General features: G+C 43.8%; 1 protein-coding gene across 8 annotated transcripts in view; it reads left to right on the plus strand.

The window, feature by feature from the left end:
• The window catches only part of WDR89 (WD repeat domain 89), a 21,306-nt gene extending 11,675 nt beyond the window's left edge, over positions 1-9,631 (plus strand). For 2 of the 8 annotated variants that reach the window (XM_046941851.1, XM_015287497.4), the window contains exons 2-3: positions 746-897; positions 7,953-9,631. In XM_046941851.1, coding sequence (XP_046797807.1) covers positions 884-897; positions 7,953-9,153 — 1,215 coding nt within the window. In that variant the 5' untranslated portion in view covers positions 746-883 and the 3' untranslated portion in view covers positions 9,154-9,631. Of the gene's footprint in view, positions 1-745; positions 898-1,468; positions 6,666-7,399; positions 7,558-7,952 lie in introns of all 8 variants that reach the window. The other 6 variants (XM_015287499.4, NM_001277546.4, XM_046941855.1 and 3 more) reach the window with 5 other exon arrangements.
• The last annotated feature ends 4,032 nt before the right edge of the window (positions 9,632-13,663 follow it).

The raw sequence follows: 13,663 nt of genomic DNA on the forward strand, positions 1-13,663 counted from the left end.
CAGTTTATAGTCTTAAACTGTTGTGCCAGTATTGTTCTTGAGTAGCCCCCTCCTTCCCCTGCTTTTATTCCTTTGATGTATTTGTAGATAGTAATCGTATGCCCTCTCGGTCCCCGTCTCTGCCAAGCTATACAAGGCAAAGCATCCCAGCTACGTCTTGTAAAATAAACAGTCAATTCCCTGGATCATCTAACCCGTCCTCTGGGCTAGGTTATGGTTTAGTTATCAAGAGACGAGCTTCAGCAACGAGTCCCTCTGGCAGCCTGCCGTGATCCTGTGAAATTTGGATTGACTGAAGCACTGAGAACAAATAGAGCTGGAGAGCAGGGTTATTAAAATGCATGAAACTTTTGCCTTACATTTTCTTCTTGTCTTGTTCTGGAGCAGTGCTGTCTGCTGAAGGTATTGGAAAAGTTTTTGTGGATCTCTGAGAAGTGCATTTCCACTGCAGATCCTTGGGGTTTTGTGGGTGCTAACAAAAACACACAGCTTTGGTTAGGATTTGGCAGCAGGGATCGGCTGTGTGGCCACAAACAATAGGTCTCTTGCGCAGAAAGTGATAGAGTATTAATGCTTAAATACTTCTTTTGTCCTTCCCTTCCTTGATTCTGTTTCTTACAGCTGAGACTTAAATCTCTCTCACAGGAGTACAGCAGTTGAATGTGAACTTTCAGAGCAAGTATGGTGCAAAATCATGTGTATTTGAGTGTTAAAAAATCATTTTTCCCTTTTTATATCTACGTAGTGCATTGGTGATGCCAGCACAGGAGTGTTGTGTCTGGGTCAAGTGTGAGCAGTGTTTAAAGGCTCTTGAAAACAAAGAGCTGAAGAGAACGCCTCACACATCTACAGTGCATGCAGACTTGGTGCCTCAGTATCTTTTATGGAAGCTGAAAGGTAAATTCTCTTCAACAGGATAGAGTCGACATAGCTCTAAAAACTTTTATTTCAGCCTTTTCATCCTACTGCTGTCGCTTAGATGGCTTCTTTTTCCTTTTGTCTGCTGTGAAGCATTGAAAAGCGAGCTTAGGGCATGGTAATGGTTCACCAGAGCCTGCCAGCTGTCGTGCACAAAGAGCGTGTTTTGGAAACCGATCGTCTGTGAACTGTCCCTGCACACAGGGATCTCCCGTTTCCACTGTTGCTTTGATACTGGAGAGGCTCTGACAAATTATTTTGATGTGGTGATGTTTTGGATTAGCTAAATATCCAACAGGGGTGTTGCAGGGTGTGATTGGTGGGGATACCTTAGGAACTTGCACATTCTTTGCACATCATATCAGCTTCCCAGCAGCATTCCTAGTGGAGATGTGAACTGCAGTACTGAGTTAGGCTTGGATTTTTAAGAAAAGTGTCCTGAAAACATAATAGCCTTGTGTTTTGAAGAATGAAGGTGCTTAAGTTAAATTACTGTTGTGAAAGAACTTCTGAAATCTCCCGGTAAATAAAATATTTCATCTCATTATAGGTATTTTGGCACCAGTGTGTGATGGCAGGAGCTATTTTTCCTGCTGCAGCTAAGTGTCTTTGTATCCTTTTATTATGATTGCTGCTAAGTTTAGGCTGAAGTTTCCCAGGCTTCCTCTGTGGTGTAGAAATAAATTCCTTGGAAGAATTTCAGCAAAATTTACCAGTCTGTGGGAAGAGTCTCTGCATTTCCATTTTTTTATATGAGGTACTGAGTGGCAGTGTGTAAGTCAAGGGAAATAAATGCTCTTATTTCAGAGTCACTGAATTATTCATGCAGCTGCGTAAGTAATTCTTCCTCTTTGCCTTCCTCTGTAGGCTGGATCGTGGGGATTGCCTGTTTTTGTGGTGGTTTCTTTAGATTTAAAATGGCACTGCAGGTCATTGCTGTCTTGCATTGTGATCCCAGGCTTGAAGGGACCTTTGAAGGGCACTTTCTGATCATGGATTGCAGTATTCCTGTGCCTTTTGCATTTGATCCTGTAGCGCACACATTCGGATTAAGAAACTAAAGAGTGAATGTTGCGGCTTCCTGGTTGCTTGGCCATCATCAGGGCTAGACAGTGTTTGTAGGCCAACATCTGGTTCAAGGCCAGCCTCCCACTCAGATAAATAGCTTCATTTCTGTCTTGCTTATCAGTGAGCTGACCATCTCAGTGTGTAGCCCCAGTGCCAAGCCAAACACCTTGCTGGTAGTCCTAACAAAAGAAAATGCTGTTAGTGAGGAGGCAGGTTCAGAGAGAGCTTCGATATCAGCTTGTAGCTGATAACAGCTGAATTGTGGAAGTGTGAATGGAGGCAAAGTTAATACTGCATCCAGTAGTGTATTGTACCCTACACATCTGATTTCCAGCAGCTTCTGGTCCTGTGTAATTGAGAGACTTGATTAGTTCTTTCTCTCCTGTACTGCTTTTGTGGCTAGAAAAATCGAGGTCGATGTGGTGTCTGCAATGGCAGATGCTCATAAGAGAAAGGAAGCAATTCTTCTGTGGTCTGAGATAAGCACAAATGCAGAAGGCTGAGACTTGGATTCTCATGGTTTGTGGTGGGCTGGCTGGCTGTGGTGGCACTGCAGGCAGCCTATTGGAAGCCGAGGGCCTTGCTAGGACAGATTTCCCAGCAGCCATTCTGCAGTATCTCTATCTGTAAGTTAACTATTCCTGTGCAATCTCCTGTCTTTATGAGGTAGGAATGCATCTGCTGTAACTTCTCTCAGCTTCTTTTGGGAGTAGCCATAAGAGCAAAACAGAGTAGCCTGTGTCCTTGTATTACTGTGCACTTTTTTATGCTGGACCACCTCAGGACGTGGCTGTAATTACAACGTCAACCTGGTGAGGTCACTGCTAGGAAACCTCCTTTGGAAATCAGCTCTCAGTCACACCCAGCTTTCATGTGTGGGTTGTATTTAGGTGGCAGAGGACTTATTGGCTGCCCCTCAGTTTGTAGGTCTGTCATGACTGTGGCAGTGGATGAGCAGAGATTAAAAACAAGAAGGCCCTCAAATCCATTTGAAAGAAGGTTTGAAACTTGTTCTGGAGAAGGAAGCTCAGCTATCCGAGCATCATAGTTTAATAATTTTGATTTAGATTTGAAGCTAAAATTAATAATGTGAGCATTTTCACAATTATGTACAATCTCCTGTGATTGTTTCCCTTTGTTCTCTCCTTGATTTGTACTTTTTCCTCTAATCAGTGCTGCTAAGGCCATTTCCGTGCTGGTAGGATTAAATTCATTTAATGGAATGCAGACAGTTCATTATCTCTGTTTGCTTGGTTTTGTTCTCTTCATAGAATTTGTTGTGGCAGTGCTGTTATCTTTTTTTCCTCCCGCCTGTTTTCTCAATGTATTTTTCTCTGTGCTACATATGCCAAATTGAGGAGATGAGGAGCCTTTTTCTTTCTGTGCTTTGTTTGGAAACAAGACGTAACGATTTAAAAGCAAGAAATAATTCTCTTGGCAGTTTACATCTCATCTCTGCACTTTAGCTTATTGCACGGTATTCCCTTCCTGTGTGGTAGGCGAGATGCTTTCCTCTTTGCCCTAAAAATGCCTTTATGGGAATGCTGGAAAAACGCCTCATCTTACTGCTGTGGTTCAATAACAAAACCAAGTACAGGAGTGCGTATCCTGTAGGAGTTCTGCGTGCCTGATGGGATTGCTGTGCTTCCCCTCAGCTCTCAGATCATTTGGCAGATCCATCTTCTGCTGTGAAGTGCTGCCAATGAGGAGAGGTCTCCAAAGGCGTTCTGCATTAGTGAAGTGCAGTGCGCTGATGTGCTCTCCTCAACCAACACTGCGCTTTGGTTTTGTTTTAGAATGCCGAGCACACGTGATGTTGCATGCAGGAATTGCTTTCCGCTGTCCAGAGCTTCGGGTTTATTCGTCATCTGTTCTTGAACTGTAGATAATCGTGAAAATAGAGGGAGGGTCTGTTTGCATTGTTTGTAGTAGGAAAGAACAGCGCAAGATTTCATCTACTGCTGTTCAAATCCCTTGCTATTTTTGGTATTTGACCTCGGCAGAGAAGATTGCCAAATCTACAGGTTGTTTTCATTTTTATTACACATTTGTCTTCTCTTACAAGTTCCTCTCGTGCACTGACCAAGTCTTCGAGGCAAAGATCCATTTCTGCCGTGTTTTCTGTGGTATTTTTCAGAGGTGATTTTACGTAGCAGAGCTAATGTTCCCTTTTGGAATTGAGAACTATGCGATTTGGCAAATGTGCACAATGAGAAGGAGAAGGAATAACTTACAAATTGCTGGTTTATTTTTTGAAAAGCTTTCTGCAATGGAGAGGACTCACGAGCCCTGCTGGTTGGAGTTTAGGCTGTGAGGTTTGGAGGAGCACACAAAGAGCACAGCATGCTCAGGCAAAATGAAACGTTCAGTTTGTGCTGATAGGCGCTTACCTTTCATTTCTCTGTCACTGGAAAGGCTGCTTTGGGCACCTCTGACTGTTTGCTTCTGGTCTTGCTATATGTTTGTTTCCACGCTCCACTAGAGAGAAATACATAACCACAGCATCTGCAAACCTCTTCCTCTTTGGCATTCCTGCCCCTTCATGTCTTCTGTTCTAAAAAACAAGCTTATTTCTTTTTAAAGGAGCTTTACGGAACATCCTAGAGGTCAAAATATTCTAGGTGGTTTTAGTTGTTTCAGTATTTGAGTTCCCAAGATGCAAAGAAGCTTACCGTTTCTGGTACGCTGCCGTATCAGATGCTCTGAGGTTTCAGAGAACCATAAATGCAGAGCAAAGATCAAGTGGCTGCAGTTTGGAGGACTGCATACAGTAGGGCTGATTTGTAACAGGTGGCTTCCCCTTGGTGATGATGGCGGTGGGAGATGCAGCTCCATGCAAAGAGTGGCAGTTGCTGAAGATGAATGTGGCTGGCATTAGCCAGACAGTTGGGCCAGATACTTTTGTGTAATCCAGGCTGTGGTGTTTCCTATCACGCTAACATCACCTGGGTTTTGTCTGTGTTGATAGAATGAATCATAGAATGGCTTGGGTTGGAAGGGACCTCAAGGAGCATCAAGCTCCAACCCTCTGCCCACAGGCAGGGCCACCAACCTCCACATTCAATACTAGACTAATGCTGAGACTGCATTCCGTAGATCCAAACCGTGGGCTACTGTGAGCTGGAATGGAGGAAGAACCCAAGTTCTACTAATGACTGCGTATCCTAAAGAATGGAGATAGCAGCAGCCAAACCCTCTTCTCTTCCCAAGGGATTTCTGCCACTTCTTCTGAGGCAATTCCAGAGCAAGCTCCCTTCCCCCTGCCAGGTCGATGTCAGGTTCTTGCAGACAGGTTTCCGCACTGATCACTGTGACTGGCCCCCGTGCCATGTCCAGAACGTTTGAAGCAGCTTACTTGGCACAGGGGTTCCTGGTGACTGTAACAAAGTGGATACCTGGGTCCTCAAAGTTAAAGAGTGCTGAACTAAAAGTGCTTGGCTTCTGCAGTGCAGAGCGGCATGTGCTTTCGAGGTGGCAGCGGTCCAATGCTTAGTGATCTTCTATTGTGTTTGGAAGACCATTGTTTCCTATTTGTCCCATAAATTTAACACAGATCCTATTCCTGCCATTTAAACTTTCCCATCAAAGTACAACAGTGACTTCCCCTCCTGAAAAGGAAGGGCTGGCAGCTACACCCTGACGCTTGAGCACGAATTGTTTATATAACCTTCAATCACAATTTCATAATAGCCTGAAGACCGTCTTACTGGGGCAGACATTTCACTGTGTTTTTAGCAAAAACCCGGCTGTCATCAAAGGCAGCATTGCAGCTCCTCAGCTGCTGCTGGGAAATAGAAGTGAAGGCTGTATGCTGCACCTTCCTGATGATGTATGTCGCACATTTATCTGGAAAATATGCAGCGTGTTTTCTGCTAGTGTAAAACAGCTCCACCTGTATCGTTTGGGAGTGAAAGCTGAGGCACTATCTTGGGCTCCTTTTACTTCCCAGAGAGTATCATTAAATCTGAATGAAGCGTGTTTTTGCAGTCTCTGGCTTTTCACAGCTGGTGATTTTTCAGAAATAAAGTTCAACAAACCTGGCTAAAATTGGGCCTTAGCCTTGCACACAGCAAGCAGCGTTCAACAACTGTCTGCTTTTGTATTGGTTGTACTAAAATCTTGTTCCATTTGAGCACATAAGAAGGAGGCTCTGCGGGCAGGGCTGCACACAGTGCCAGAAAACATGTTGAAATTCTTCTCTTTGGAGGGGAAAGGAGTTTCCACAGGATGTCTGCATTTTATGGCAAAAATTACTTGTAGATGTGTTCTGAAAGGTTGCTTTGATGTAAAAGATTAACCTGGGACCACATTGTCAGGATATTACCAGGTTGGGTAGCTTAGATTATTTGTGACTTGGGAATTAAGCTTGTATGAGTGTGTCTACTTAAGCTGTTTTTTAAGAATTTGCTCATTTATCACGTGGTGCGTTGAGTATCTGTATGTACCCAGCAGAGCGGGGAAGGCAGGGCCTTGGGACTACCAACAACACCGTGTTAAAAACAAGCAGAATGCAGTTTTGTCATAGCAACTTTTCCTTTGTTGCTGGTCTCCTGTGGAACTTTACAATAAGGAGCCAAAACCAACGAATGTGTGGCACTTTGCTCGTTTCATCCCCATCCCAAAATTCAGCCTGAGGAATTAGAAGAAAAAATCTCCGGGACGGCTGGGAAAGCATGACGGTATTTTCTTGCATTCTGGGCCTGCCTGATTTTCCTTTGGTTTCTATTTGGATATTTCCAGAAAGAATCCTTCCGTGCATGTGGTTACTGGGATTGGGCACTGGCCTCCTTCTTAAGGAAATAAGTTGATTTCGGAGTATTGCTTTACCCTTCTCTGCCTTAACTGAAACATCCGTAAGAGTGAGAACAGGAGAGCTGACCCCCAGGGGAACTGCTGTGATTCCCCCAAAATTCATTTTGTAACACAGAAGTCTAATTGAGCCTGTAACAGGGAGAGAAATCGACCATGTGGATGATTAGGCTTTCTTTCTATATTCAAACTATGTTTTATTTGTTGAAAAATGATCCAAGTTCATGAACTGATGGAAACCACCTATTGATTTTGATGGTAAACATCTCCTTTAAATTCAAATATCCATGTGTATCACTGCAATACTGTGGGTTTCTAGAATAATTCAGTAATGCCAGAGAAAAATTGCCTCAGATGGAAAGGCTCTTTTTTTTTTTTTTCCCTCCAGTTGCAATAAGAGCCAGGGCTGGAGATTTTTTAGGAGCCTCAGGGAAGGCTTTGGTTCTTAGGAGAACTGTTGAAAGTGCTAGAGGGGTTTATTTCTCCTAGACTGTGGTGGTGTCCTCTTGACTGTTCAGGTAGCCTGTGGTGTGCTGGGTGGGTGCTTCCATGTGTCATTGAGCACCTGAATAGCTGTAAAATGTATCTCATTTGTCCTTTTCAGGCTGTAGTTCTACCTCATTTTTTGTCTTGTTCTCTGCCTGTGCTCCGGGTGGCTCCCAGCAGAGAAGTTGGCCCAAGAAGTCTCCTGCAGCTGTACTGATGCAACCGTTTGTGGCCTGTGACTGCAAGCAGCCTTTTTGAGCAGAAGTTATTCCTCGGGTAGTAACCATGCCTTCATTGTGCTTCCACTTGCAGAGAACGTTGCTTTAATATTTACTTAAAAAAAGAAACAAAACCAGCAACAACAAAGCAATAAAGCAAATGTAGCTAAACGACTTTCACAGCATTCACAAACAGCCTTTTTAATCCTCTGAGGGGATTATATGATGCAGTGCTTACGATCGGAGGAGATTGAACTCCTTTGCTGGGGAAGCTCTGGGTGGTTCTCTGTTTCTGTAAATAAAATGGTAGGCAGGACTTCAGGATGACTGACCTTTGATTTCATGCATAAGCTCTGTGCAGGAAACCTTTTCATATCTAATGTTATTCTAATGTAACATAGCTAATGTTATTTCAGACTTTTATAATTAAACCTCATATTTTATTTATTACAGACTCCTGACAGCTTCAGGAACAGCGTTTGAGATGTCTGCAATTGAGAAGATTGAGGAGCAGTTTGCCAGTCTGCGCATAGCAAAGCGCTCTGTGCTCAGTGAGGAACCCGCGTACCTGCTGGATATAGACGTCTCTGGATCTGCTCAGTCTGCAAGCAGTCGCTTTGTGGCAGTTTCATGTTCCAATAAATCAATTAGGGTCTATAACAGAGAAACACTGAACTTCCTGCGGGAGTACAGTAGCTGTCCTGGGACACTTAACGGCGTCAGATTTGCACACGTGTGTGACAGCTTGGTGTTTTCTGCATGCAGTGATGGTATGGTAAAATGTTGGGATATTCGTTTAGCAACTCAGAAAGCTGCGCAGGTATTTAGTGGCTATCCTTCCAACGTGTTTATCAGTTTTGATATCAATTGCAGCGATCTCATGATTTGTGCTGGAACAGAAAAAGTAGAAACTGATACATTCCTGGTGTTCTGGGATGCGAGAGGCAGCACAGACTGTGCCAGCACAATTAGGGAACCATTGGGAGTGTACTCTGAAAGTCACAATGATGATGTTACTAAGATTTGTTTTCATCCTGTCAAACCCAGTTTGGTCGTTTCTGGGTCGACCGATGGCTTGGTTAACGTGTTTGACATTAACAAGGACAATGAAGATGATGCTTTGATATCAACCTGTAATTCAGATTCATCAGTAAGTTTTATTGGCTGGTCTGGGAAAGATTATGAACAGATCTACTGCACGACCCACGATGAGGGATTTTGTTGGTGGGACCTTGCTCAGTTAGATACCGAAGAACCAATAATGCTATTGCGTGTTCTGGATGCCAGAGACGCAGTCTGCATTGAAAATGGCAGCTTAAATTACCTGGTAGGTGGCATGTACCATGAAAAGGCAGACAGACTCTTTCTGATCGGAGGAACGGCAACAGGAGACGTTCATCTGATAAGCTGCAGTGCTGCTGGGCTGAGCCTGGTGGGTACCCTTCCAGGGGGACACTCTGCCACTGTTCGCTCTTTCTGCTGGAACCCAACAGAGGAGTCGCTGTTGACGGGAGGAGAGGATGCCCAGCTGTTGTTGTGGAGGCCCGGAGCTGTGGAACGCTCCCTGGCTAAGAAGATGTCCATGAAGATTGCTTCTTCTGTGCAGAAGAGAGTGAGAGTTCACAACAGCTCCCTCAAAAGCAGGAAAAAATAAAATGCTGGGAACGGGAGCCCGCTCCATAGAGTGTTTCAGTTTGCTTTATCCTTCCAGGCAATACTTGGCTGCTGCTGTATTTGGAGGTGTTCTGTGGAAAGAACTGCAATACGTGAATTCTGCTTGGGAACTTACATACATCAGTCATCAGATGAGTGCCTTTCTTAAAAAAAAAAAAAAAAAAAAAAAAAAAAAAGTTGCTAATATTAATCTGAAAAGAGTAAATGTTTGCTCACTGGTTCATGAAGAACACATCTTCAATCACTTTTTTATAAAAATACTTTTTATGGTTGTTTAATGTCTCAGCCAACATTTTAATGCATAATATAGGCCTGTGACTTGCATAATTTGTTACTTTCCCAGTGAAATTCCCTGGCATGTTTTAAAAGCTTTTGTATTTCAAGCTGTGTTTTTCTTTCTTTACAGAGAACTTAATGAAATCGCTCAATATATTAAAAGATTTTATGTCGCTTCTTAATGCTTGAGGGAATTACTTCTTAATGAAACAGAAAATAAGTACTCTTTTTGCATTGTCACATTGCTGGTTTATAACAAGCTCGTAAAGCAGCACTTGATAGAGTTGTATTTTTTTATAGTGAAGATATGAATGTATTCAACCAAATGGGAATGCACTGCTCTGCACAGCTGATTTTTTTGACTGGGTGAGAAGCGTTAGAACTGGAATTACTTACGGGTGTGTTTGCTTTGTGAAGATACCTGAGAATCTTCCAGGCAGCTTCGTTCTTTGCTGGTAGGGCATCTTGCGAGGTGCACCTGGGAGATGGAGATGGTCAGGGAGTTAAGAAATTAATAGGTGTAATGACAGCAGCTGTGCTTGGAGTCTCCAGTCCCATGTTTGAAATAAGCTGCTATCACATGCTCAGGGGGAATGTTAAAAACCAAAACCAGTCTTCTGAGAACGTGGTCAGTGAGCAACAGGCCAATGTGAGAAGGCTTTAAGGAAACCTCTTAGAAGTTGGTGCATGTCTTTTAAGGAACGGCTCTTTGCAGAGAAGTGCTTATGTGCAGACATCTCTTGGTGATTGCTTTGTTTTAGTGTTCCAGCAAACAGCTATTAAGTGCTGCAAAAATTGCCCTGTTCTGAAACAGTTGAATTTTTATGCTTATTCTGCTCCACTGGCAGACTCCGATCTGTGCATCTGGCTCTGCACACGCAATTACCTCCAGCCTTCAGAGTACCATTGCAGTCAAATATTGGTTGGTAATTACACTGTACTTAACATATGTGAACTACAACTGGAAGCAGCAAAAGAGTATTTAAGGATTGTGATGTTATAGAACAGCTGGCAAAAGAATGCAGAGGTTTTTCATGTGAGCACGGATTGGTGGTTCTTTCAAAACAAGTAAGGAGTGTCAGCTTTAGAGGTTCAGCTCGGAGTTTAAAAACTGTTTCTGAAATACAGAGGGTACCTCAAGTTGTGGTTATGGCTGTGCTGAAGATGCCTTCATCATCTCTGGAAGTGAATCCCATTCAAACAAGTACCAAGGTTCCACATGGTGTGTTTTACAAACTGATGTCTTTCAGCCACAGCTGTGCGTCCACAGTTGTGTTGGGTCTGCCTGTTGATAACATCACTGTGATTCACTTGCTTCTGTTCCTGCTGGTTATCTAGTGCTGCAGCTTCAGTTTAAAAGTCGCTTTAAACTTCTTTTAAAAATGGTGTTAAATTCAAATTGCCCCCCAAATCCTTATAAATGGAAAGTCACAAAAGTCATCTGTTGCTTTTTAATTGCCTTCATGCAATTCTGAGACAGCTCAGGCGGTGCTGTGGCTGGGACACATCTGCACCTCGTGCCCTTTCAGCTCTTTTGTCCTCCCAGGTCAGGAGTCATTGCTTAGGACTGTGGAACTGAGTTCTGTGACTGAGTGGACCAAAAGGTTCAGAGCTCTGGCCAGGTCAGGCCATTGGGCTGAGTTCACTTTACCCTTCTCCTCGTATCTCAACACGCTCAGTGGAATAAGCTCGTTGGCTAACACTTCATTTCTTGAATAAATGCTGGGTGTGCCTTATGGAAATGCACAGAGAGGGAGCTTTTGGTTGCCTCCGCTTTCTTTAAAGTGTCTATTGGGAGAGACGCTGTGTGTGTTTTGCCAACCATCTCTGCACTAAAGCAGCAGAGATGGGAGTTACGGTAGTGTTTGTATAGCAGTGTTTGAACTATGCAGCGTGTATCTGTTGTTTCTGTATTAGATGGATTCATAACAAATGACCACCCATCCCATCTCCAGCCATGCCTTCCCCAGCCTTGGTTTTTACACACTTTTTCCCAGTCCCACTGTTCGCATTTTCCTCAGCTGTCAGGAGGCTCGGGCTCATGTTGCCCCTGAAAATGCTGCATGCTTTTAGTTTCATGCTGACTTAATTTCAGATTAATATCCATAAAATAAACATGGGTGGAAACCACATGTTAACAACTAATTAATGCTGTGTGCTTTTGTAAACCAAAATTTTCATAGGCCACAGAGAACGGACGTAATATGGAACCAAAGAAATAACAGACCTGAAGTGAGGCAGGTTGACTTGGCTGGCTGTACTCCATCTGTTAGCTTAGTTTGGAAGTCTCTGAGTCGCCCTCGCTGTTGTTAAGAAACATATTTGAGCTGTATGGCACTCATATAATTGCAGCTGCAAGTTGCAGGCAGTCAGAAATCTTCATTGTGTTAATTGCTTCACCCCAAGGGAAGCTCTAATTCTGGAAACAGTATCAGATTTTTTCCAGTAAATGAAAAGTGAAAATCCAGATAGATTACCTGAGTGCAGAAAGCAGTGCCCATCTTTATTCAGAGATGAGAATAATCGTAGAGTCATATTTCTGAGCAGCAGGAGAATATTTTTTTAGTGAACACATGAAAGAAAAGAGATTGACTCATAGTCAGCGCTTTCCTAATGTTCCCCTTGGTTTCTTTTCCCTTTCTCTGCAGGTTAACTCCAGCGTGTGTGCTGCCCTCTATGCCTGGGGCTGCTCCCTCTGCCTGTCTTCAGAGATGGATCCCATACCAAGTGGGGCATTTCAGTCGGGTGTAGGATTTCCCCCTGCTTTGGGGGAGCAGCAGGAATTATTTGACCGATCTAAATAAAGCTGATGCATGCTGAGGGCAGGTGAGCAGAGGTAGTAGTGCATTGATATCTGTGTTTCTGGAGCGGGGTGAACCCTGTCCCCTTCCTCTGTGAGCATTCCTGCCCTGGTGTAGGCTGAGGGGCTGCTACTTACTACACTGATGAATGGATGAAGACAGGCGGGTGGACCCCCCCACCCCCTGGTCAGGTCTGTCTGTGAGGCTCCTCGGCTCAGGAGTCCAACCCTTTGACGCAAGTGTAACAGCTTGCTTTTGCTTTTGAGCTCGATGGAAGCAGGATAGGGCCTTCACTAAATTATGCAAAATATAAACACCCTTCAAGCATAAAAGCCAGTTCCTGTTTGTCTGTAGGATGAACAATTTAGCAGTGAAGCGTGCAGGAGAGGCAGAAGCTGTCTGCTCACGGGGGCTGGGTTTTCTTCCTTAACTTGTGGCGGTGAGGAGAGCCACTGGTCAAGCCAGTACTGCGGCCTCTACTGCGAGGCATCTCTGGGTTTCTTAGGGTATGGACAAAGGAGAAAGTGAGCATGGCGATAACCAGCTGGAAGCAGCAGTTCAGGCTGTGAACCTATCAGTCTTATGGAACCATAGGATGGTTTGGATTGGAATGGACTTGAAGGACAACCCAGTTCCTGCTCCCTGCCAGGGAGAGGGCATCTCCCAGCACCTCAGGCTGTGCAGGGCTCCATCCGTGGCCTTGGGCACCTCCAGGGATGGGGCACCCGCAGCACTGGGCAGCAGTGCCAGGGCCTGCATGATTATGGTGTACTGCACTTTGTGCTTCCTTATCAGTTATTTGCAGATAAACTAACAACCCAGATGTGAAGAACTTCTTGCTTTCCATTCCCTTTTTCTATACCGGTTAATCACCTTGCATGGGAACGTTGGGCTGATGGGAGTGGAGTGGTGTTAACTTCAGTTCCTGCTGTTGTGATGTCCTGCCCTCCTCTGATTTCAACACTTACGTCTCTTCATACCTTTAGGTCCTTTGAAACCTGCATTTTGAAAGTACTTCTACCTTTCTGGGAACTGAATGGCAGAAAATACAGATCATTTTGATTCTATGTATGCAATTTTGGCACCAATCTTCTTATGGGAATGCATTAAGTTTTCAGTATCAGTCTTACCTCTTATGTTTGGAATAAAGATTTGATGCTGCTAAAAATCCTATAAAGGTGGTGTTGGAACAGCCTTTTGCCATAGGAAGTCAGAACAGGTAATGAGAAATGCTAGGAGGAATTCAAGACAGTTCTCTGTGCTAATTTAAATCATTTGAGGAGGTTAAATATTTAATAAACGTTACAGCAAACAAACAAACAAAACCTAAGCACAGTTTCAGTAGATCACCAAAGGATTGTTACCTTCTAAGTAGTGTACCTGGCATCATTCGTACTGAGAAGTACACTGGAC

This window comes from Gallus gallus, chromosome 5 (assembly GCF_016699485.2).
Source record: "Gallus gallus isolate bGalGal1 chromosome 5, bGalGal1.mat.broiler.GRCg7b, whole genome shotgun sequence".
In the NCBI taxonomy this organism is placed as follows: Eukaryota; Metazoa; Chordata; class Aves; order Galliformes; family Phasianidae; genus Gallus; species Gallus gallus.